Source organism: Micropterus salmoides, unplaced genomic scaffold (genome assembly GCF_014851395.1).
Source record: "Micropterus salmoides isolate LMB-PRFRI ecotype aquatic unplaced genomic scaffold, ASM1485139v1 Ms_hic_scaffold_11, whole genome shotgun sequence".
In the NCBI taxonomy this organism is placed as follows: Eukaryota; Metazoa; Chordata; class Actinopteri; order Centrarchiformes; family Centrarchidae; genus Micropterus; species Micropterus salmoides.
The window spans coordinates 18,539,960-18,560,951 of NW_024040152.1; the positions used below are offsets into that span (position 1 = coordinate 18,539,960).

At 39.2% G+C, this 20,992-nt stretch overlaps 2 protein-coding genes across 3 annotated transcripts; one reads left to right on the forward strand and one right to left on the reverse strand.

The window, feature by feature from the left end:
- Positions 1-334: 334 nt before the first annotated feature.
- cep72 (centrosomal protein 72) lies at positions 335-6,631 on the forward strand. The gene is made up of 14 exons (XM_038711617.1): positions 335-439; positions 672-799; positions 2,234-2,426; positions 2,510-2,618; positions 3,078-3,217; positions 3,324-3,382; positions 3,948-3,990; positions 4,466-4,666; positions 4,773-4,954; positions 5,071-5,164; positions 5,257-5,435; positions 5,531-5,657; positions 5,946-6,057; positions 6,133-6,631. Exons 1-14 carry the CDS (start codon positions 364-366, stop codon positions 6,191-6,193), a joined length of 1,704 nt encoding a protein of 567 aa, XP_038567545.1. The 5' UTR covers positions 335-363; the 3' UTR covers positions 6,194-6,631.
- A 264-nt stretch (positions 6,632-6,895) lies between these two features.
- LOC119897715 (tubulin polymerization-promoting protein) lies at positions 6,896-20,053 on the reverse strand. 2 transcript variants are annotated; one of them, XM_038711618.1, is made up of 5 exons: positions 19,706-20,053; positions 13,652-13,732; positions 12,690-13,025; positions 9,020-9,173; positions 6,896-8,937 (listed from the first exon to the last, which is right to left on the reverse strand). In XM_038711618.1, exons 2-5 carry the CDS (start codon positions 13,663-13,665, stop codon positions 8,728-8,730), a joined length of 714 nt encoding a protein of 237 aa, XP_038567546.1. In that variant the 5' UTR covers positions 13,666-13,732; positions 19,706-20,053; the 3' UTR covers positions 6,896-8,727. The 2 variants fall into 2 exon arrangements, with proteins under 2 accessions (XP_038567546.1, XP_038567547.1); XM_038711619.1 differs by lacking the exon at positions 19,706-20,053 and adding an exon at positions 14,633-14,766.
- Between the last annotated feature and the right edge of the window lie 939 nt (positions 20,054-20,992).

A 20,992-nucleotide genomic window follows, 5' to 3' on the forward strand; every position in this document is an offset into this window, starting at 1 on the left:
AGTTTTATCATTCTCTAAATCGCTTTTACTTTCTTTTGTGTGAGACTGTGCTCTACAAATAAACTTGAAATAAATGTTTGTATGTTACTAAAAAATCTGATAGCCATCTATATTTCGTTAAACTAACATTTTAAATAGTGCTTTAGCCTACCTAAAATTATAAGCTAAACTTTTAATAGAAATAATGTATTTTTGCTTGGTAAAAAGTTGCATAGGATTTCAGCTCATCGCAAGACTGTGTTAGCATCTAATGTGAATTAGTTCACATTAGTTCAATTGTAATCGCTAAAACAGACGGGGCTGTACCGCGTTCAGCAGAAGATTTTTTTGACAGTACCTGAAGGCACCTAAAATTCGAAGAGTATGGCGGCGGAGTGTTTGACAACATTAACAGAGCAGTGGATACGGGACAGATTACAATTAAAACATCCTTGTCTCGGTAATGTTATCTCATGCTATACAAACATTATGTAGGCATAAATACCAACTAACATTAAGGGAAAGCCGTGACGTTTAGGTTTTGTTATATAAAACAGTTGTGGATAGTTTCTTAATCATCGGTACCTAAGCTAACGGGCAGCTAACAAACATAACATTAACATAAGTGTCATCTGGCACAAACCAAAGCACCAGAAGCAAATAATGCAGTAACGTTACAGTCTTTTAAACAGGTGATGTCCGCTCGCTGAGCCTCCCGGGGACGTATGAGGAGAAGATAAGACATCTGGGAAACTCACTAAATAATTTTGTCCGGCTAAAGTCCCTGGACCTTTCCTGCAACGCGCTCGTCTCCGTTAAGGTAACTTAGGTTTAAAGTCTTTATAGTGTTTTAATTTGTAAACTTGTTTGTAGAGTAACTCATTTATATATTGAATTATATAGGGGATCATAGCCATATGATGTATACACACAGACTGAAATATTCAAATCCAAGATGTCCAAATGTCTTATTTGATATCTTGGAAAAGTTAGATTCTGTGGGTTTAAAAAAATATCTGGCTGCATGGCATGGCCACTCTAACCACCCCATCATGACCCCAGTGGAACGTTACCTCGTTTGAAGGCAAGACAAGGCAAGGCAAGTTTATTTGTATAGCACATTTTAACAACAAGGTAATTCAAAGTGCTTTACATAAAACATAAAAGGAACAGGGAAATATAAAAAAGATTAAAAATAACATAAAATATAATAAAAAGTTACAGTGTTACAATCAGGGTTAAAAGAGTTAAATGGAAATATTTAATTAAAAGCAATGGTAAAAAGAAAAGTCTTCAGTCTTAATTTAAAAGAACTGACAGTTTCAGCAGACCTGCAGTTATCTGGGAGTTTGTTCCAAATATACCTATAGTATATTATATATACTTATATATAATAAGTCCTTTAATCCTTGATATATTCTTCAGGTGATAGTAGGCTGACTTTGTAATTGTCTTAATATGGCTCCTCAAATTGAGGTCTGAGTCCATGACTACACCAAGATTTCTGGCTTGATTTGTGGTTCTTAACATTACAGATTGAAGTCGAGCACTGACTTTCAATCGTTCCTCCCTGGCTCCAAAAACAATAACTTCAGTTTTATCCTTGTTTAATTGAAGAAAATTCTGGCACATCCAATCGTTGACCTGCTCAGTACAGTTACTCAGCACCCGTATGGGATCATAGTCCCCTGGTGATATGGTTATGTAAATCTGTGTGTCATCTGCATAATTATGGTAACATATTTTGTTGTTTTTCATAATCTGAGCCAGTGGAAGCATGTAAATGTTAAACAAAAGAGGTCCCAGAATGGAGCCTTGGGGAACTCCACATGTCATTTTTGTCAGCTCAGATGTGTAATAACCTATAGACACAAAGTAGTCCCTGTCCTTTAATTAGGATTCAAACCATTTTAGTACTGTGCCAGAAAGTCCAACCCAGTTTTCAAGTCTGTCTAGTAATATGTTGTGGTCGACCGTGTCGAATGCAGCAATGAGATCCAATAACACTAAGACTGAAATTCTGCCACTGTCAGTGTTTAAATGGATGTCATTGAAGACCTTAACAAGAGCCGTCTCAGTGCTGTGGTGTGGTCGAAGTACACTCTACACCTGCCTTACTTCACCAATGTCCTCCCTCACCCAACAAGCATTTTACTAACTTGTATTGGGGGATGTTTTAGGTGACATTGTTATGAATGAGTCTGATAGTAACTGTTGCCTGGCCCTTTTTAAAACTGTATTGTTTCCTCCACAGGGTGTTCAACATTTGAAAGTGCTGGAGAGGCTGATCCTGTACTATAACTGCATACCTTCCCTTGAAGAGGTGGAAGTACTGTACGAGCTGCCAGCTTTGAGAGAGCTGGACCTAAGGCTCAACCCTCTGACCAAAAGTCACCCACACTATCGCCCTTATCTGGTGCACGCCATGCCCACCCTACGCAACCTAGGTAAGATGCAGCTATGTTGCCCAGACTGCGATTAGCTCGGCACCGTTTCTTAGCATAACTGAGCGTCCTCCACTGCTTTCTAGATGGCTGCTCAGTCAGAGACACTGAGCGCAAAGCTGCCATACTGCAGTTCTCCTCTGACCTTCTACCTCAGCAGAAGAGCTCATCTTTGAATCATCTTGCTGACCAAAGGTACACTGATTGTCAGATGCTTTAACGTTAAGTGTCTGTGTTTCAGATCAACTTTGACTTGGTAGAATGTCTACTAATGATCTTGAGGATATGGGAAACACAACAAAACTGATTATAATGTTTGTTGGGTCTAGAGCAGATTGAAGAAGGACAGAGGAGCTTTGGGAATGTTTGGAAATTGGTTAATTATTCTACCACACTGCACACCTGACTTCTTGAATGCCCATCACTCAGATTTATTCTTGCAACAATGAAGTTTGCCCCCCAAAAATGGGAGTGACTTGGGTGCTTAGTTTTGGAGAAAGCAGCCACGTACGGATCAGTGTAGAGTTTTAAACGTCAAAATTGTTGTAATCCTGGGTGGCAGAAATCCCCACAAAAAGTTACCACTGTCAAAATAAATTCCTTTCCGCTGTTTGCTCGAGTTGCATCTTTGCTGTCTTTGCTTGTGGTTCACAGAAGCAGTGGTCCGAGAATGGCTTTAGTTAATCGCTTAACCAAGAGGCTCTCTCTCCTGACTGAAACTGATGACATTTTGTTGAATTTTGTTGCGACGAATCATGGAGACCATGGTGACTCAGTTCACAAGGAGGAAGACGGTAACACGTCAAAGTCCAAAAGCTTATTCTCAAATCAAAACCAATCCTGTAGAGTTTAGGTTTTGTTCTCAAACGCCTATTAATTTCAAACTGTCTTCTGTCTCAGAACCCAAACAGCAAGAATCAGAAGATTTTACAGAACAGAGAAGTTCTACTCCAAAACAGGTGATTTTTATTTCACTGTAGGTGAAACTGGGGTTGGGCAATATGACCAAAAATATTATCATGATAAAACCATTTCATATCATTCGATATCGATAATTATCAAGATATATGTCATTCTTATTTTCAAGTTTAAAGGCTGATTTCTGCTCCTCAGTCAAAATTGAAGATACCAGATGGTTAATTATTGTGGTTCAACTTTTCTTTATGGTGAGAATGTGACAAACACTTGATGCCAAACAGTGGATCTGAGGTAGAACATTCAAAACTATTATGATAAAATCTTTTTCAAAAAATATGATTAGTAAATCTTTTTTTAGTCCCTTTTCCTCAACAAAATAAATATTTTTATAGAAAAATTCAAGGCTAATCAGTCCGTGATTAAAAAGAATTAAACCAAATATTTATTGACGATATATTGAACATGTATTATATTGATATTGAGGAAAATTATATTGCAATAATTATCATTGTTGTTTTATTGCACAGGCCTAGGTGAAACACAATTACCAGTAGTACATTTACATTATCGTATATACTGCGTACTACTGTTTTTTCTTTGTTTTAGGAAACTGCTAAATCTATCCTCCGGTATCCCCCCACGAAATATGGTGAGTTTTCACAGCTCTTTGTACTCCAGAGAGTCAATCAGAGATAAAGAGTTAGTCAAGTGCATTATAGTGTTTTATTAGAAGGATAGAGATTGCAACAGTTGATATGATGTGAACAAGACTTGTTGACTGGTACAATGTCATTTTTTTCTTTTTTAGTCCCAGCTTTAGACATCATGATCCTTAAGCAATTAATCAAAAATCAGCATTTTTGTAGTTGTAATTAAAATGTGCAAATTTGGTGATTAGAATAGGTCATTAGAGCTGGGTGAAAACAGGATAAAATACCTTTTCTTAAAATAGTTAAATAAAGGGCACTACATTACAGTAGTAGCACCCCTTCAGTCATTGTCTTTTTAAAACCACCACTAGGGGGAGACAGAAGACAATTCTTGTGTATTTTTAATCATGAACACAAGGTCAGTCTAACAAAGGTCTAATAATATGTTTTATTGTGTCATTTGTAATTGACCAGATAACACAGAGTCCAAAGTGCCACACATGAAGGAACCATCTCATATAAGAAGCTCTAGCTCATTAAAAGTGGCTGAAAGACCAAAGGTGTCCTTTGGCCCCTATGCAGAGAAATGTAGACCTGTGCCTGGAAAACAAAAGCAAAAGGACCTCCACAAACTAACCAGACATGCAGCCAAGGGACATTATACCGCTAATCCTGGTAAGGGCTAAATGTTAGTCCTTTTGTCAGAAGTTATATATCCACAAATACAAAATTTTCACTTTCTTGGCAAGTTGTTGAAGGTGTGTTTTCAACATGTTTCCAGATCAAAGTCGCCATCATAGCTCTTCATTTGTTAATATCCGGCCTCCCAGTCCACGTGGTACTGGTTTGAATCTATCTGACCCATCTAACCCCATTTTACATCCTCCAAGACTGACTTACTCCAGCTTCAACAAGACAGGAGAGGGCTCCAGCCTGGCCCAGCATATGGAAAAGAAAAAAAGGGTTAATTCAGTCTTCTTACTATTTCACATACTGAGTCATTATTCATTTATTCTGAAAAGTCATATTTGAGGTTGCCTCTTCTCTCATATCAACTTCCCTCTAATTTCACCTCACAGGGTAGTTATAGGAAACCCCTGGAGATGCTCCTCAACCTCGTAGACAAACACTGGACAGGAGAGAGATCACTGCATCATAACAACAACTTCCTGTGTGAGTTGGAGTTTGGTTTGGGGAATGTGGTATGTCATTACAGTAGCCTGAGATAATGAATGTCTTCTCATCATCTCTATTTTTGGCTCTAGCTCAGGCAGTCCAGATCCTCTCTATGATGGAAAATGATATTTCCAGCCGGGAGGCCGAGGTCAGGTCCTTAAGACGAGAAGCTGATGCACTGAGCTTTCAAGCGGCTGCACAAGAGGAACAGCACAAAACTGAAGTCCGTAACCACTCTGCTCAGCTGGAGGAGGCTCGCAGCGCAGTTGTGAGTGTATTCAGCTCTAGAAAACAAAGTTGAGCTTTAGAAGGCCATAATCATTATGATGAGCACGCTGTGTTTACTGTATTTACTCTACGCAGGGCAAACTAAATGAACAACTGAGGATTGTCTTGGAGGAAAATGTTGCTCTGCAGAAACAGCTCATCAAGTTAGAACGACAGTATCTCAAGTCTATGATGAAAAGTTCACCAATTACTCAGATTAAAGGTGGGTGTAAATACCAGCGGGAGATACAGATGGGTGACAAATTAAAGGAAAAACCAACATGAAGTGACTTAGTATGGAGTCAGGCAACCTCAAGTGTCCAGAACACCTTCAGTGCTTCTTACCAAACCATGCAGTGAGCCCTGGTGCACAGAAGCATCTGTATTTGATATGTTTCTCCACTTTTTTTATTTAGGTTTTTCCTTTTGATTTGCCCCCGTCTGTACATATGAGTGAACATTTTGCTGTTTTTCTTACGAACTGTCACACGTTGCGCTTTCACATCCTTAGAGGCTCAGACAGAAGTGGAGGAGCTGAGAAAAGAGATCGAGGGGTTGAGGGAGAAAGTGCAGGAGGCTGAGAAAGTCAAGGAATTGTCAAATATGCTTCAAGAAAACCACAGGTAAGAAGATCTGGGCCATATTAGTGTTGACATTTTTTGCCCTAACACCTAACTGTATTTGTGTACGTACTGCAGATCCCTGGTCGCTACTAATGAATGTCTGCTAGCTGAGCTGAAGGGAAGTGGGGAACATTAAAGAAGAATTTCAATGAAAAGATGCACACCAGGATGAAAGACTATGCCGAGCGTCATATTAGCATTGCATGCTCTGCATGAGGCAGTTACAGACTGTTTTTTTAATTCATTTTTACTTGATGTTTCCCAACCCTTGTGTGTTTTATTGTGTTAAAGTAGTGTTTATTATTTCAAAAACACATGTATACGCTGTGTTTGCTTGATGTAAACCTTAACGGGGAAAGGCAATTCATTCAAGAAAGTTTGTATATAAGTGTGTGACAGGGCTGTTATGTAAAATAATTCTAAGGGAAAAATGTTAGCGAGAAGGTCATAATGTATATCCCGGATTGGTGGTAAGATTGTCTTTCTCTGTTTGGATATTGTTTTTTTTTTTTTAGGTCACTTGTTCCTTCATCTGCTTTGTACGCTGCAGTGAAATGAATGCATCCAGATTCCAGCTGCACTGTGACTTTATTTATACCTCTGCCTTAGGGCTAGAGAGCCACACACACATGCACTTTCCTCTCACAAACAATAATGCGAGACTTGGTAAACCAGGTTAGAACGTGGATGCTGCTACATCAACTGAATGCAGCTTTAGTTTTTATGTAAATATTACAGGTCACTGGTTGGTTTAACTGCTGTAGAGTTTTACAGTGATCTTGAAAAAGCCGGAAAAGAAAGTAAAACATTATGTTTTGACTGACACCCTTTAACCTACTCAGCAGAGATTCTCTTTTTTTATTTTCAATAAAGCACTACAAATCATGAACACACATTAAGCGGTCTAAAGAACAAGAACAAAAACACCGCATGCAAGTTATTTGGAGAAAAAAAAAAGACATCGTCGTTCCTCCACATTAAAGGTGAACAGTATTTGGCATTAAGCACAGAAAACAGATCATACTTGAGCTACTTCAGCAGACAAAAGCTAACACAATGATAGCTGCTAGTTTTGCACTTGATGCATGATTCTTCATCAGCGGAGGCTACAAGTAGTGCGTGACATGAACACTGTCATTATGATGGAAAAATATTATACAAAATTATTTTGCTTGTTTTGCAATTTTCCCTTTTATCTCATATAGTATGTAAGAATACAACAGTAAAACCCTGCTTTTGTTTTGAGTTGAATTTGTGCCTAGGATGTCGGTACCGCACATAAAAGGTACTCTAAATCTTTACCAACAAATATAATAGCATTGGAGCGTAGCTGACTTTGTATATGTACAGGTTGATACATATTGATTTCAAGCAATACACGATTTTATCATGATCCCACAATTTAAATGTTTGTTAGAAAATAAAATATTTAAGTCTGTCCAGTAGTCTGTCCTCACAGCAGGCACAGCAGTTCAGATAGGATGACTCCTACTGTCATCTATATGCTTCTGAATCAAATGCAATATACATAACATGCACAAAGTACAGCAATACAGGGGAGAAAAAACAACAACATATGAAGCCAGTGTCATAAATTAAGCCATGTGGCTATAACGTTTTAGAATATACACTATCTTACCACAAATGTATAAGAACTACTGTATAGAAATCTGATGAGGAAATATAAGTGAAGTGTTAAAAATACAATCTTGTACAATTGAGCTCATCTACTGTGGATTAGAGCTTCCTCCTTCAGCTGAATTCAACCAATTTAAAATGCATGTTAGCAAAATGGTTTGTGTGTAGGTAAATACAATAGGGTCTGAAAAGAAAATGGGAAACTCCTGTTATATTATTGTTCTGTGTTATAAGCAGGTCCATTTAAAGGTTTACATGGCAGGAGTTATATTTTAACATATTCACAGATGCAAGAGGATATGGCAGAGGTGAAAAAGTGACCTAAATAGTTTTTTTGCAAAACACTTAAAACAAGTTGACAAAACCCTCCATGTATAGTTCTTGGTTTGAGCTGAAGGCAAATTATTCAAATGACAGCGTGGGTTTATGAAGTAAAGAAAAGTAGATTTCATAAACACAGTTGGGGATGGCGGACGAACAATTTAAGTTTTCAAAAGAAATAAACATTGATAATATCTAAGTCAAAAATATGTGTGCCAATTATTGAAACTCAGCAAAACAAATTAAAAATGTATCTCTTCAGCTAAATATGGGAATAGAAAGAATTCCATTAAAAAGTGCAATGTTAATTCATCAAACTGTCCCACTTTGTTTTTCTTGGCATGTTGTTTCAATTGTGCTCAATAAATATTATAAGGCCCTATCATAACAACAAAGCTTCAATATTCATAGCATAGCAGTTTCTCTTGTTTGTTCTCTTCAGTGTTTGGAAGTAACTTGACAGGAATGTACCAGCTGGTGATGACTTCGTAAAAATAGATGTAAACATTTTTTCCAGTTCTCACACTTCACAAAGAGAGGAACTTAAAAACATCTCTCTCTCTCACTCACTCACACACACACACACACACACACACTTACACACACAAAGATAAATGGGTGGGAAAATATATGAAATCCTATTCTTTTGTGCTTTCTTTGAGTACTTTTTTAATAGAAAATTATCCTAGTAGTAGATCAAATGTTTATTTCTCACATGGGTTTGCCCACGGTGGGTTTATTCACTTTCTTTTCGTATGACCCTCGATGTTTGTATCCCGAGACGTATCCGGAAGTGTCAACTATGTCTTCTCTTCCCGCCTTACCCTTCCCACGGCCGGTGGGGTCAAAACGCTCCTTGTGTGACCCTGTAAACTTGGTGGTATCCGTGAGACGGCTCACTGTTGGGGAAGCCACGGCTCTCTGTGAGGAAGTTTTTAAAGCGTCTGAGTTTATTCTGTGATTGCTGGTATGAAATTAGTATTATTCACACTTTGAGTCTTACCGTGACTCCCGCAATGATGGGTGCCTTCCCCTCAATCAGCTTGAAGACCTCAGCCTCGGCCTCCTCTCCAGTCTTATCTTTATACTTCTTCCTGGCCAGCTCTCCGAGAGCAACCTTGAACTCGTCGTACGTGATGTTGCGACAGGATTTCTTCCTGAAATACAGGTGGGAAAGGAGCTTATGCGTCACAGTAGGCCTAGTACATAAACCCCACCCATAAATGATTTGCTCAACTGTGTCTCCAGGGATACAAACGCTTGATTTAGGTTTGCTTTCTCAGTAGGTCTTTTCCACAGCCTCTCAGTAGAGTTTGAAAGACTAAAATGAGAGTGTACTGTAGTGTACACAGCCATGTGTGATCACTTCAACATGGCAGATGTAAGACACAGCATGGGGATGGTATCCCACTGAGATAAACAATGAGAGCACGTTCACTGTTTGGATCTGGTCTCCCAGTGTATCTCAGTTCTTAACTGTCGTCTGAGCAACTCCATATAATTACACGCACACCTGTAGGCTGTATATGTGACTGTCTCTTCATGTCATGTATCACATTGAGTTCAGTTCCGATGTCAGCTTGAAGCATTTATACCTGCTGAATGCAAGTACCTGGAAGGTTATTGTGAATCCCTATGCTCTCATATAAAAGATGAAACTGTTGTAACCACTGACAATACCATACCACAGATCATCATCATCAATCATTCTCCTTCTGAGAGTACTCCAGTTGTTTTAACTGGCCATGTGCCCGTTTCACTTCCATGTTAAAAGTGCATAGTAACACAAACACAAACAGCCACTGCTGTGGTGATAAATCACCTAAACAACAGTCTATAAAGCCTGCAGTCTCCCCGGGCAACATGCTGTCATAGCAACAAGCTACAGTAAACAGGGGTGTTTGGGTTTATTATTAATTTGACTCATCCAGTGACCCGTTTTTGTTTGGGCGAGCCATCAGTGTTGAACATTTGAGCGCTCCATTCCTCTGCGCCTGTTCCATGCTGTCTATTGTCAGAGGGGAAACTGGACTTCCAGTTGCCGTTTCTGTCCAAGGAAGATAACTGTGTGTCCTCTGCGGATCTCCCCATACGGAGCTATTAAATTCTCCAAAGTATACAAATGATTAAGCTGTGTAAATAAACAGCAAGTCAGAATCTGAGGAGGCTGCGATAAGGTTAAAAAGGACAAAGGTCAGAGGGCGAGTGGAACTTCATTTTCATTCTGGATACTGCGGTAGCTGACCTGTTTATTTATATAGTTGAACCATCTGCAAAACAGGATCCCTATGGATCTGACACAGTAGTTGGCTGAATCTGTTTCATGCATGCTCCTGTACCACCTACAATCATGTTCAGTGATGAGGAAATACTGTACAACCTGGAAAATGAAGCCACCATAAAACCACGCTAGTAATTAATTAGTCCACGCTAGATTTCTACCTCGTCCATAGTTTATGCCGTGGTGTTCTGGCTCCTAGCAGGCAGACAGCACAGCAGAGGCTCAATGTGGTGCAGCAGGCATGATAAAGATTCATTCAGCCATACTGTGATTAGCTAGTCCTCATTAAGATGTTTAATTTGTCACGTGCAAGCAAAGAGCTTTGACACTGATTAAAGGAAAAGTGTAATGTGAATCTCAGTCATGCCTGGAGTCAGAAACTACATGAAAATGAGCCCCTCCCCCAGTCTGTACCTCCTTTTATCCTGTGGCTGCATCTGAAGTGTACACACACAACACTCTTTGTACTCTTTCTACTGTACTGTCCTCATGAATACACTGGCGGTGGCATAAGCCAGACAACAGAGCCTACAAATTCACATGCCAGAAACACATCCAAGGACCTAATGTATACAACATTGCACAGATTCACCACAAAAAACATGCTTGTTTCCCTTAAATCCTTAAAGTGGTTACACCATATTGTTTGCACATTTCTTAATATTACTCACCAATGGAGCGGGATGTAAACAAGCTTTAATCCTGCATATAGCTTTAAGTTCCCTCTCTAGTCTTGCCAAGAAACATTTTCACAGCAATAAGCACAAACACCCATTGCCATGCCAACTGTGTTGATGTGGGTGATGCAAAGTCCGGAAAAATAAGAATACTTCTTTTTCATTACTGTAAGAAGTCATGATTGCTATTTTAATATACAATATTCGACATCTTTTGGGGTGTAGAAATGCAACGGACTGGATAATAAAGCATAAAATTATAAAGATGCATAAATAAACCTGGTCAAATATGTAGTCTCTTGTATCTGAAGCCACACGCATGGCCTTTGGTAGGCTTTATTTGAGAACTGAATATAGCCATTTTAGCTAGACAGATTGCACTATACTGTTTGTTTGTAATAGTAGTAGTCAATAAGTCCTACTTTTGTGGAAATACATTTACTCCTGGAGCTGCTTTTTGAAATATTTAATCTCTCCTGAACACAATTTCATTGTAAAGATGGGAATAAACAGTTAAATAACACAGAAAAATAACACTAAAAACCATTTTGGAATCTCCTGTATATAAGTGCGTACACAAAGTGACTAAGATTGAACTATGATTACACACCAGCAGAAGATGGAAAATCCACTAAATCAATATGAGATTCCGAAGCAGACATTTTTCATGGCCTCTCCACTCCTGCAGTAAGACGGGATGACGAGTGGCTTTGAGCCATACTCTTCTATTCTGGTGCTGTCTAGCAGAACAAAATTGACAAAATTCAACCAGGATTTAAAAAAAATCCAAAGCTGCTTTGTGTATGAATGAACATCTCCATAATAACCATGTGCAAAAAAACATACAAATCCACATAGCCCTGTCCTCTCTTACACCAACTGGATTCTTTGCCATTTAGGATACAACTGTACATAACACATCTACAGTACTCTGTTAATGTGTTGTTAGCAGACACTTTAGACTTAGTAAACGTAAGCACAGCTGTATAGGTGAAATGTTTTTTCTTTGGAGAAATAATATTGAGGTCACAACTTATTATTAGACTCTACTTCACTTAAATAAAGCAGTTAAGGATGAATCAATCTGGCCTGAAGAGCTACAGGATGAGCCATCTTGACCTCTTGCTCTGGCTGCTGTTTCTGATGGACAGCCTCAGCTGAGCCGACTCAATGTAAGAAACAAAGGCATCTTCCAAAATACTGCCTGAAAACATGGAATTCAATAACTACAAAATTTGCATGCATTTTCTGTTTGACAACCCTACAATCCAACCTGAGTCAGTTTTCATGGCCCTTGCTGTCAGTACATATCTGTCAACGAGGTTGGTGTGTGTTTTACTTAACTGTTTGCTAAAGATGATGCAATTGGTTCAGTTCTCTGAACATTAATGAAATAGGAAAAAAATCCTTTTTCCAGAGAAAGTTTTCATCTCCACTTCTGTGCTCTTACAACCACAATGCTAACATGTCTGCACAACTTTAATGGGCTTTCAGGCATGCTTATCTGAATGACGGCCTGTAGTCATCTCTTTTGCAGCAGCAGTAAAGTAACATTATGTAGTAAAAGAACACAATCCCGTCACATCTTGGCTGATGTTGGCAGAATAATTAAGGGCAACTAAAACAGACTTTTGGACAGTGTAAATTAAAAGCTCAAACAGGCTATGAAAATACTTTTAGCCTTTAGTGCACAATACATTTGGTGCCTTCCTTACTTGACTTTGCTGAAGACGATGTCCACGTCAGTGAGGGTGACGTTCTTGCCATCAATCACGCCACAGTCCTTGCAGAGCTTGGACCAGTTCTTGCCATGCATCTCTTTGCCGGTAGCACGGGTGTCACCATGGATGGCGAAGCGCCGAAATGACTCTTCCAAAGCGGTCACCTCCACTGGTGTGGACGAGCCCATACCTCCTTCACTGGTCCCATTTGACTCAGATGAAAGCCTTTTGGACGCCCGGTCTTTAGACTGTTCACTGTGCGGCCGTAAAGGGACTGAGCCCATATTAGGATGCTTGGCTGTCTGGACTTTAAAGTCATCTATGTTGTCTCTGAAAGGGGAAAAATACAACATCATCTGATAATCCATGTTATGTCTGAGTTATACATGACAGTTTTCAATGGAGGTAATACAAAAATATTGTGCATGCACTGAAGCCACTGAAACCACACAACTGAATATTCAAAATACAAAAATAATACAAGTGAATTGAGAGGAAAAGTCATTGGGACATATAATATTACAACATCAAATAATTCCAATATATATCAAATAGAAAAAGATATTTATTCACAACCTGTACACCACAGAGGAGGAGGATTTTTGGCAGAAATACATCTGATCTAACCCTGTTCTGCAAGACTTGCAACGAACAAACAATGCCTCATACCATAAGGTCAGGTTGCAGCTTGCTAATGTGTCTATGGGCTGTCCCTTTTTGTACGGTACTTCTATGTTACAGGACAGATTACACTCTCCAGAGGCCAGGGGTGCTCACACTGCCTGTGAATGGGCAGATGTCTTACGTGTTCTGGCACAGAGGTGAAGGATATAAATAGACCTCTGTGGAATTCAAAGGCACACAAATCAAGAAGACAGAGCCGATGGATATGTGGACTAAAACACACAAAATGTGAAGTGAGGGCTCATAAACCTCAGATGACTTCTGAAACTTACTTCTGGTCTGCCATGCTTGTGCTGGAATTTGGTTCCTTCTGTGCAGTGCTTGGATTAGCTGACTTTTGTTTTCTTTTTGTGCTGTGGAAAAGATAAGAACGGAGGTGAACACTGTGAGAGGATGTGCCTGTACATATGTGAGTGCCCGAGAGTGGAAGGCTTGATAAAGAAAAGAATAAAAAGGAAGCATTTAATGTAGCATCACTACAAAACGTACAATATTCTAGTCTTGTCTTCATCTTTCTTTAATCATGCTCCAATAAAAACATATTTATGACATAATGTCTAATCCAGTCTGACACACATTCACAGATCTACATTTAAGGAAAACCCTTCAGTATGACATGAATAATAACCAAAACTTCAAAAGGAACAAGATCAAAATCCTTTTCATCATCATTAACACCAAATTCCTTCCAGATAACGTCTGTCTGTTAGTTTTTGTTTATTGTGACACATCTTTAAAGGTCAGATTGCATGATGAGCAAACAACCTCACTTCTCTCTCTTAATAAGATGATTTCATTCAGGGATCCCTCTCTAAACATATCATCATCCTGATTTGCATCAGTACACAGCAGCAGCATTTCACATTCTCAACTCAGCGTCACACTTGAACGACATCTGAAATGCAGAAAAACCTAATTACTATCATGCAAAATACCCCCCTCTGCTATTTCTATTAAGTTAATTATAACGTAACCTAACTGTATTTGTAGTAAGTGACGATGCTCTGCTCACCTTTCAGCTGTTCCCATACTTAGCTCAGCATCCTTAAAGGACGTGTGTTGCCATGGCAAAGTACACCCCAACAAAGTTTCTAAAACAATTTTGCCAGTAGTTACACTTGCTACAGTTTAAACAGATACAAACAAGATGCAAACCGGAGAGAGATGCCGTGTCCCATGGACTAAACCGTCTGATCCAGCTAGCAAAGTTTCAAGCAAGTCCCTCAAGTCGCTAATAAAGTGCTTTCACTCACCCCCAAGTGGCACCATGTGAAGCCAAGGGTTATGTTTCCACAACCCTGTGGCCAACAATTACAAATGTGACCTTGCTAAGTACAGTCAACACTTAAATGGGTACAAAAGTGCCAAGATTGACACTGCATAAAGCCATTATAATTCATTCTTAGGGGGGAAAAAGAAGAGATTATTAATGATGAATAATGGCTTTCAGAGCACCAGACACTGGGAACCCATTGTCTAATACTCGTGGCTTCTCTGTCTGACCCATGCCCATGTCTTCACACATACACACATGGTGACATCGCAGAGTACCACTATTGATGGCAAGGTTTTTGTAGTCATATGTCATCGAGGACTCAGGCCAAGACAATCCAGATAGAGTTACTGCAGTTGTTGAAGCCTTGATCTTTTATTTCTCAACCATACATACCAATGAAGTACACACGTACAATATATTTAGACTAATAACTCACAAATCCTCAGTATTGTACTGTAAAGGAAAAAAGAAATTTTAAATGATACTACACAGCCCTTATAACCGTGCCATAGTTGGGAATAGGACTGGGTTAAAAAAAAAAATCGATCTCCAGATTACAATTTTCATTTTAATGATCCAATAAAATCATATGATCGATCTTTGATTTCTTATTGAATATGCGTCCATTTGCACTAAATGTTATGAGCATGCTGTGTGTTATAAATGGTACAGTTTAATATTCTTTGGTTGCCTGTTTTGGTCCACAATTTTGTAACAGTGGAATATATTTACAAATTAACCTATACTGGGATATTATTATATATCAATGCTTGGAAAATGTGTTTTTTTACTTCTTCATGGAACTAGTAGAATCACATCCAGGGCAGCAACTTATTATTTTTAAACAGTGATTAATCTGTTGATTTATTTTATTTGCTTGAACATTTAGTCTGTAAAATGTCAGAAAATAGTGAAAAATGTCCACCCAGGTTTATCAGGTGACATTTTCAATTTACAATCAACGACCAAACGACAAGGCAAAAGAGATTCAATTTACAAAAGATATTCATTTTAAGATCATATAAAACAGACAAGCAGCAAATTAATTACATTTGAGGAGCTGGAACCACAGAATTTTGGGCATTTTTGCTTGATGAAAAGACTTTAACGATAAATTCATTTTCAAGACTATTGGCAAATAATTTTGTGAAAAGTGTTTCAGCTCTAAAGTTTTTGTTTGTGATTGACTCATTTATGATCAATAGGATTTCACTGTAATGCCAAGGATGGAAAGCATATGTTATTACAATTAATAACCTGTGTTTCATGTGTGTAGGTTTTGATGTTCTCCGGTTCAGTAGCTTCATCATTATCGGCTTTACTTTCAGTGGGGATCCACATCCTTTCAAATGGATTAGCCACTTGCTCTGTGTTTCCCTTTGTGCTTCAACAACAGCAGTAAAATCTATGTGAAACAAAGGAATCTTTTCACTCTCCTCCTTCAATTTATAGTCAGTAGTTTCAAGTGCATGAGTCCTCTCAGTACAACAAGCCCCCTCAAACCACATCATGTTCAATACATGAGAGAGAGGTCATTAACACTGCAGTCCAGTGGCCTGAACACATACTCAGATGAAAGGAAATCTAGTGCTCTGACAGCTTTTTTTGATTGTATCATTATTGACTGTGTATCCTGTATAGAGGAGAGACTATTTGGTACAGTAAAGCTTTACCTCAACGAGAGGCTGTTTCTGGTAGGGCTGCACAATTAATTGAAATATTATCCACATCGCAATGTCCAAATCGCTGGAGCTACAATTTTTTGATAAAGGAAAAATGTGTCACAACATACCATTATAAATGAAGCACTGTGTTGCTACAGAGATGCCCTGGGCCTGCAAATAATATTCTCCTGATGTAAGTGAACATGCCTGTTTGGTACAGACCCCAGCAAAAATCACATCATCATCATTTTCATATTTTTTCAGTGAAAATGAAATACAAAAATGATCATTCCCACTAAAATTGTGACTCATATAGCAATGGCAATATCTGTCAAATAATTACAATGTGATTTTTTTGCCTGTGGTTCAGCCATAGTTTTGTCTGTATCTTTTATTCTGCCCCACTTTGCCACATTCACAACGAGAAGCCATTTGGTTAAGGGCAGATCTCCAGAGACAAATCTGTGACTGGATGACAGCATGCTTACATACACTCGCCTTCTGGCAATACACTGCACAGATGAGTGCTTTAACTATAAATTGACCTATTTTGAACTGCAACTATTCATAGCAACAATACGCTGCCATGGCTGGAACATTCTATTCATTCTCGAGGGAAGAGATCAGCCAGTAGAGAACATGCAGGCTGAAATACCAAAAAATTAAAAAATCTGTGTTTAACTCTTTGGCAGATGGTGTTTAACTCACAAAATTATGACACTCTTGCCAGAGTGATGTGACGTGCATGTGTGTGTGTGTGTGTGTGTGTGTGTAGCCTGCTCCTCCATCATGCCATCGTGGTGAGTGGGCATGCAGTGATTCAATCTGCTTTATATCTAGATCAGTGAGCTTTACAGGCTGCTGCTGTGGACGTGAGAATGTTACTCGATTAAAGCGTAAAATAGAGACGGTCATGACCACCCTAAAGCCCCCACACTGACTTTTGCTCAGACAAAATAAGGAATATGGTGACCTCACCTTGGTCTCAAGGAAATAGGGACATTCTTTGTTTTGTTTTTTTACTCTTTGAGCTGTGGTGGGCACTGGGTGGCTAAATGTTTTATAGACCAAACAACTGATCAAATAATAGAAAAAATAACCTGGCTATTAATGATAATTAAAGGAATTGTTAGTTGCAGCCCTAATGAACTACACTGTTGGCACTGGGTAATATATTCTTTCATTACAATGAACATGGGCATTGTAGTTAAGCCCACATACTCCGTTTTGGTGGGGTTCATGGTTCATGGTTTAAAACGTATATGATGTAATCTGACACAACCCTGGTTTCGATTCCAGGGATTCCTCTCTCTCGCTCTTATTCTCTCTCTGTCTCTCTCCATGTTTCCTCTCTGCATCTCCACTGTAAATCATCTAGTAAAGGCAAAAAAATACTCTTTAGTGCACCAATGGTGTATTACTCCACGACTGTTAATAGAGTGCCACAGACAGCATGCAGGAAACAGCGTGCGTTGTTGGTTTTGGTCTATTCATGGAAGTTGTTGATAATAACAAAAATATAGAAGCCCTTTTCTTCAACATTGTTTCAGGGCTGCACCACCTTACACCACAAAATACAACCTCTTAACCATTTCCCAGTTTGACCACAGTCCTCCACCATCACGCCCCCCCCCCCTCGAAGGCACAAGGAAAGAAGGCATGACATCAGTATGCTGGAGCCGAGGTCTGAGGTCACCACCACGCTGTCTCTGTCAGTCCTCGCCTCCCTAAACCCTTTAACTGCTCTGTGAGTCAAAGAACTTGGCAAGCATTGTGCAGTAGAAAAACAAGATGTTAGAAACAAGCTACAGTGGTTATAGCTGGCAGCAGCAGCAAGCCAAATAGAGGTATGAGGCAGAGTAAAGAAAGCCCGGGGGTCCTTATGCAACCCCACATTTGAGAGGAATATGTGATGCCAGAGACAGCAGAAGTGTCCCTGACATGGTTCAGAGGGAGAGAGGCCTGTTTGAGCCAGCAGCAATTTAGCTCTGAGTACAATCTGGTTAAAGATTTTAGAAGCCAGACTGTGCTATATAATGTTGCACCTAATTAATTAAGCTAACAAATTTTAAAGTCTTTGTAATGTCATGGAAAAGCTGTCTAATGTCTTTATCTAGCAGCCACAAATGCTGAAAAATGAAACACACAATGACAACTGTTCCCTAATGTTAAGGTCAACGCGAATAAATGTCTTACTACTGTGTACTAAAGACAATGCTGTCGGTCTACAACACCTTATTTTGCCCAAAAGCAATCCCTTTATTTTGTAACCCTGACCTGAATTTGAGTCATCACAAACATGGTTAATTTACACTCTGAGGTTAATTGTTTGTGACAGACCACGAAGGCTCTTGGAACCAGTGCAATGAAACCTAGAACAGTGAAATCTGGGATAAATTCACTGACTGTGTCTTCTTCTCATGCATCCATAATTCAACCTATGGGGAGAACATGGCTACAGAACCATTCACTGAGAAGAAGTAAACACATTACCTTCCTTAGGTGTAGCCTACTGTCTTTGAATGACACTTCTCACAAAATAAAGCATTGATAACTTCTTTTCTACTGGTATCACCAGTGTCCAAGCTGAATCTAATTCATTGCTGAACATTTTTAATTTTCTTTCAAGCTATCAATTAAACGCAGTACAACAGCAATTACATATTACACAATATTAATTTTAATTGCCTCCTATTTCCTATCTTTAAGAGCCAAATTCACAGAGAATCAGGAAGCTAATAAAAGAGGGTATTAATCTTTTTTCATGCATAATTATGTAACTACCTACATGCAACCCAACAGCTTGGCATAAGGCTGCAGCCACAGGGCAAACGCATTGTCAATCATTCTTTCTAACCAATAATGATGCTTATTGAAGAACCTTTTCCTGGCTCCCGTCGAAAGATAAACAGAGGAGAAAAAGCTCATGTTTATGTTACAGGAGATGGCTGCAGCTGCTGGTTGCACCGGTGTGTCTGAGGGAAACATGTTACATAAACTTGCAAATGCCAGTTTCACACAGAGGCCACGTGATCAGTATGTTGTCAGCCCCTAATGCATGTCTGCAAATGCAGAACATGGCAATATCGGTAAAACAAATAATTTAAAAAATCATAATATTTTTACTCTTCGGTAAAATAGACTATGCTGCCACACGTTATTACAGCTCAAAGGGCATCTTATATTGCAATTTCAGTATCGAGGAAGCTTGCAGAGACATGAAAACTAAACAAAAAGCACACCCAGGAATCAGATGAATTTGTGGGGGATGGCATCGAATTCTTCCTTTTTCATATTGTGAAAACATGCAGGTCTACCACGAGCCAGCACAAGCTACAAGTCGCTTCAGCTTATAAAGTGATAATGTCAAATTTAGTTTTAATCACCTGGTGATGTGATCCTCCACCTTTTTAGTCAAGTTCACAAAACCATAATTGCGCGTCGCGAGTCTTGAAGTGTTTTTCCTCCCCGCTGCCTGAGTTCAAGTCTGCCCAGTGGCTCAGTCTCACCGAGATGCTGAAGAGAAACCAGGCCGCTGATTGGCTGCCGCGGTGTGCGACGAGTTGTTTTCCTCTTGCCTCGCTGTTGTGGGCTTTGATGGTGCTACAGTGCTCAGTGGAGCGCTGATAACCAAGCAGTTTGAGCACGGAGCATCTTTTTGGGGGGGCGGAGATGGAAGATGTAAACAAAAAACGTGGATGGTTTTATTTGGGGATCAGTACAGTTTCATTACGTCCATGTGTGTCATCATGTGCCATATAAAAATAATGCATCTGAGAGGTATGGTCACTTACAATAGCAATAATCCTGGCTCTTGTCCAAGCAGGGGAGGGCTTGATGGTGGGTTGGACTGTTGGTGGCCAAGGGAATTGAGTCTAGGGACTACACTTTATATCATGATGAAAAATTCCCTGTTGGCAAAACAAATCAAATACATCCTCTCAAAAAGGATGCTTACATTCCCAAAACTGCCCACTGAACCTTACACATCTGATGTCAAGCACACTAATGTGTTACACAACCAATAGTAGCCTAATGGCTGTACAGTGATGGATATTATGTAATCCATAGCCTTGCTGATAGTTTAAATACAATTCAAAGACAGGGGCAAGTGGTAAAAACACGCATGCTTATGAGGAACATAAAGGGATCAGAACAGTGAGTTCAGCATGATGAAAGCGGCTTGAACTGAGGGTAAACACTTGGTGACATAATAGTGTATCTCAAGCTGCTTCAATTGCGCCGCCGTGTGGTTACTAGCTCCCTTTACTATCAAATAGAGCTATGTTGCCAAAACCAAACACCATAGCCTACGTTAAAGGAACCTGATGGCTTAATCTTGAATTTTTACTAAACGTCCAGTGGACCAAACGACTTTCCATGTTGTTTCATGTTGTTCCATCATCTATATTTCTCCTGATATGAGAAATATACTGTTGGTGTGAGATCATGAGGCTCACTTTAATGAAGCAAATGTCATGAATAGAGAGCTGCATATCTTTCTTCGGAATTACCCCTTTCAGGGAAAATAATAGAAGAAACTACAACAACAGAAGGGCAAAGCATTAATGTGTACAAACACCTTGTTTAGTTGTGTAATTACATCATGGATTAATGGCCTCATTGTATCATGTTTCATAGGACATACGGTAGCAAACAATAAAAAGATGGAA

Excerpts from the sequence above, each read along its gene's own strand:
- LOC119897715 (XM_038711618.1), bottom strand. Across the intron at positions 9,174-12,689 it reads ATCGTCTTCAGCAAAGTCAA|GAAGAAATCCTGTCGCAACA; the intron begins GTAAGGAAGGCA and ends CCTGTATTTCAG. Across the intron at positions 8,938-9,019 it reads CCATCATTGCGGGAGTCACG|AGAGCCGTGGCTTCCCCAAC; the intron begins GTAAGACTCAAA and ends ACTTCCTCACAG.
- cep72 (XM_038711617.1), top strand. The coding sequence starts at position 364 with ATGGCGGCGGAGTGTTTGACAACATTAACAGAGCAGTGGATACGGGAC. Across the intron at positions 800-2,233 it reads ACGCGCTCGTCTCCGTTAAG|GGTGTTCAACATTTGAAAGT; the intron begins GTAACTTAGGTT and ends TTTCCTCCACAG. Across the intron at positions 2,427-2,509 it reads GCCCACCCTACGCAACCTAG|ATGGCTGCTCAGTCAGAGAC; the intron begins GTAAGATGCAGC and ends ACTGCTTTCTAG.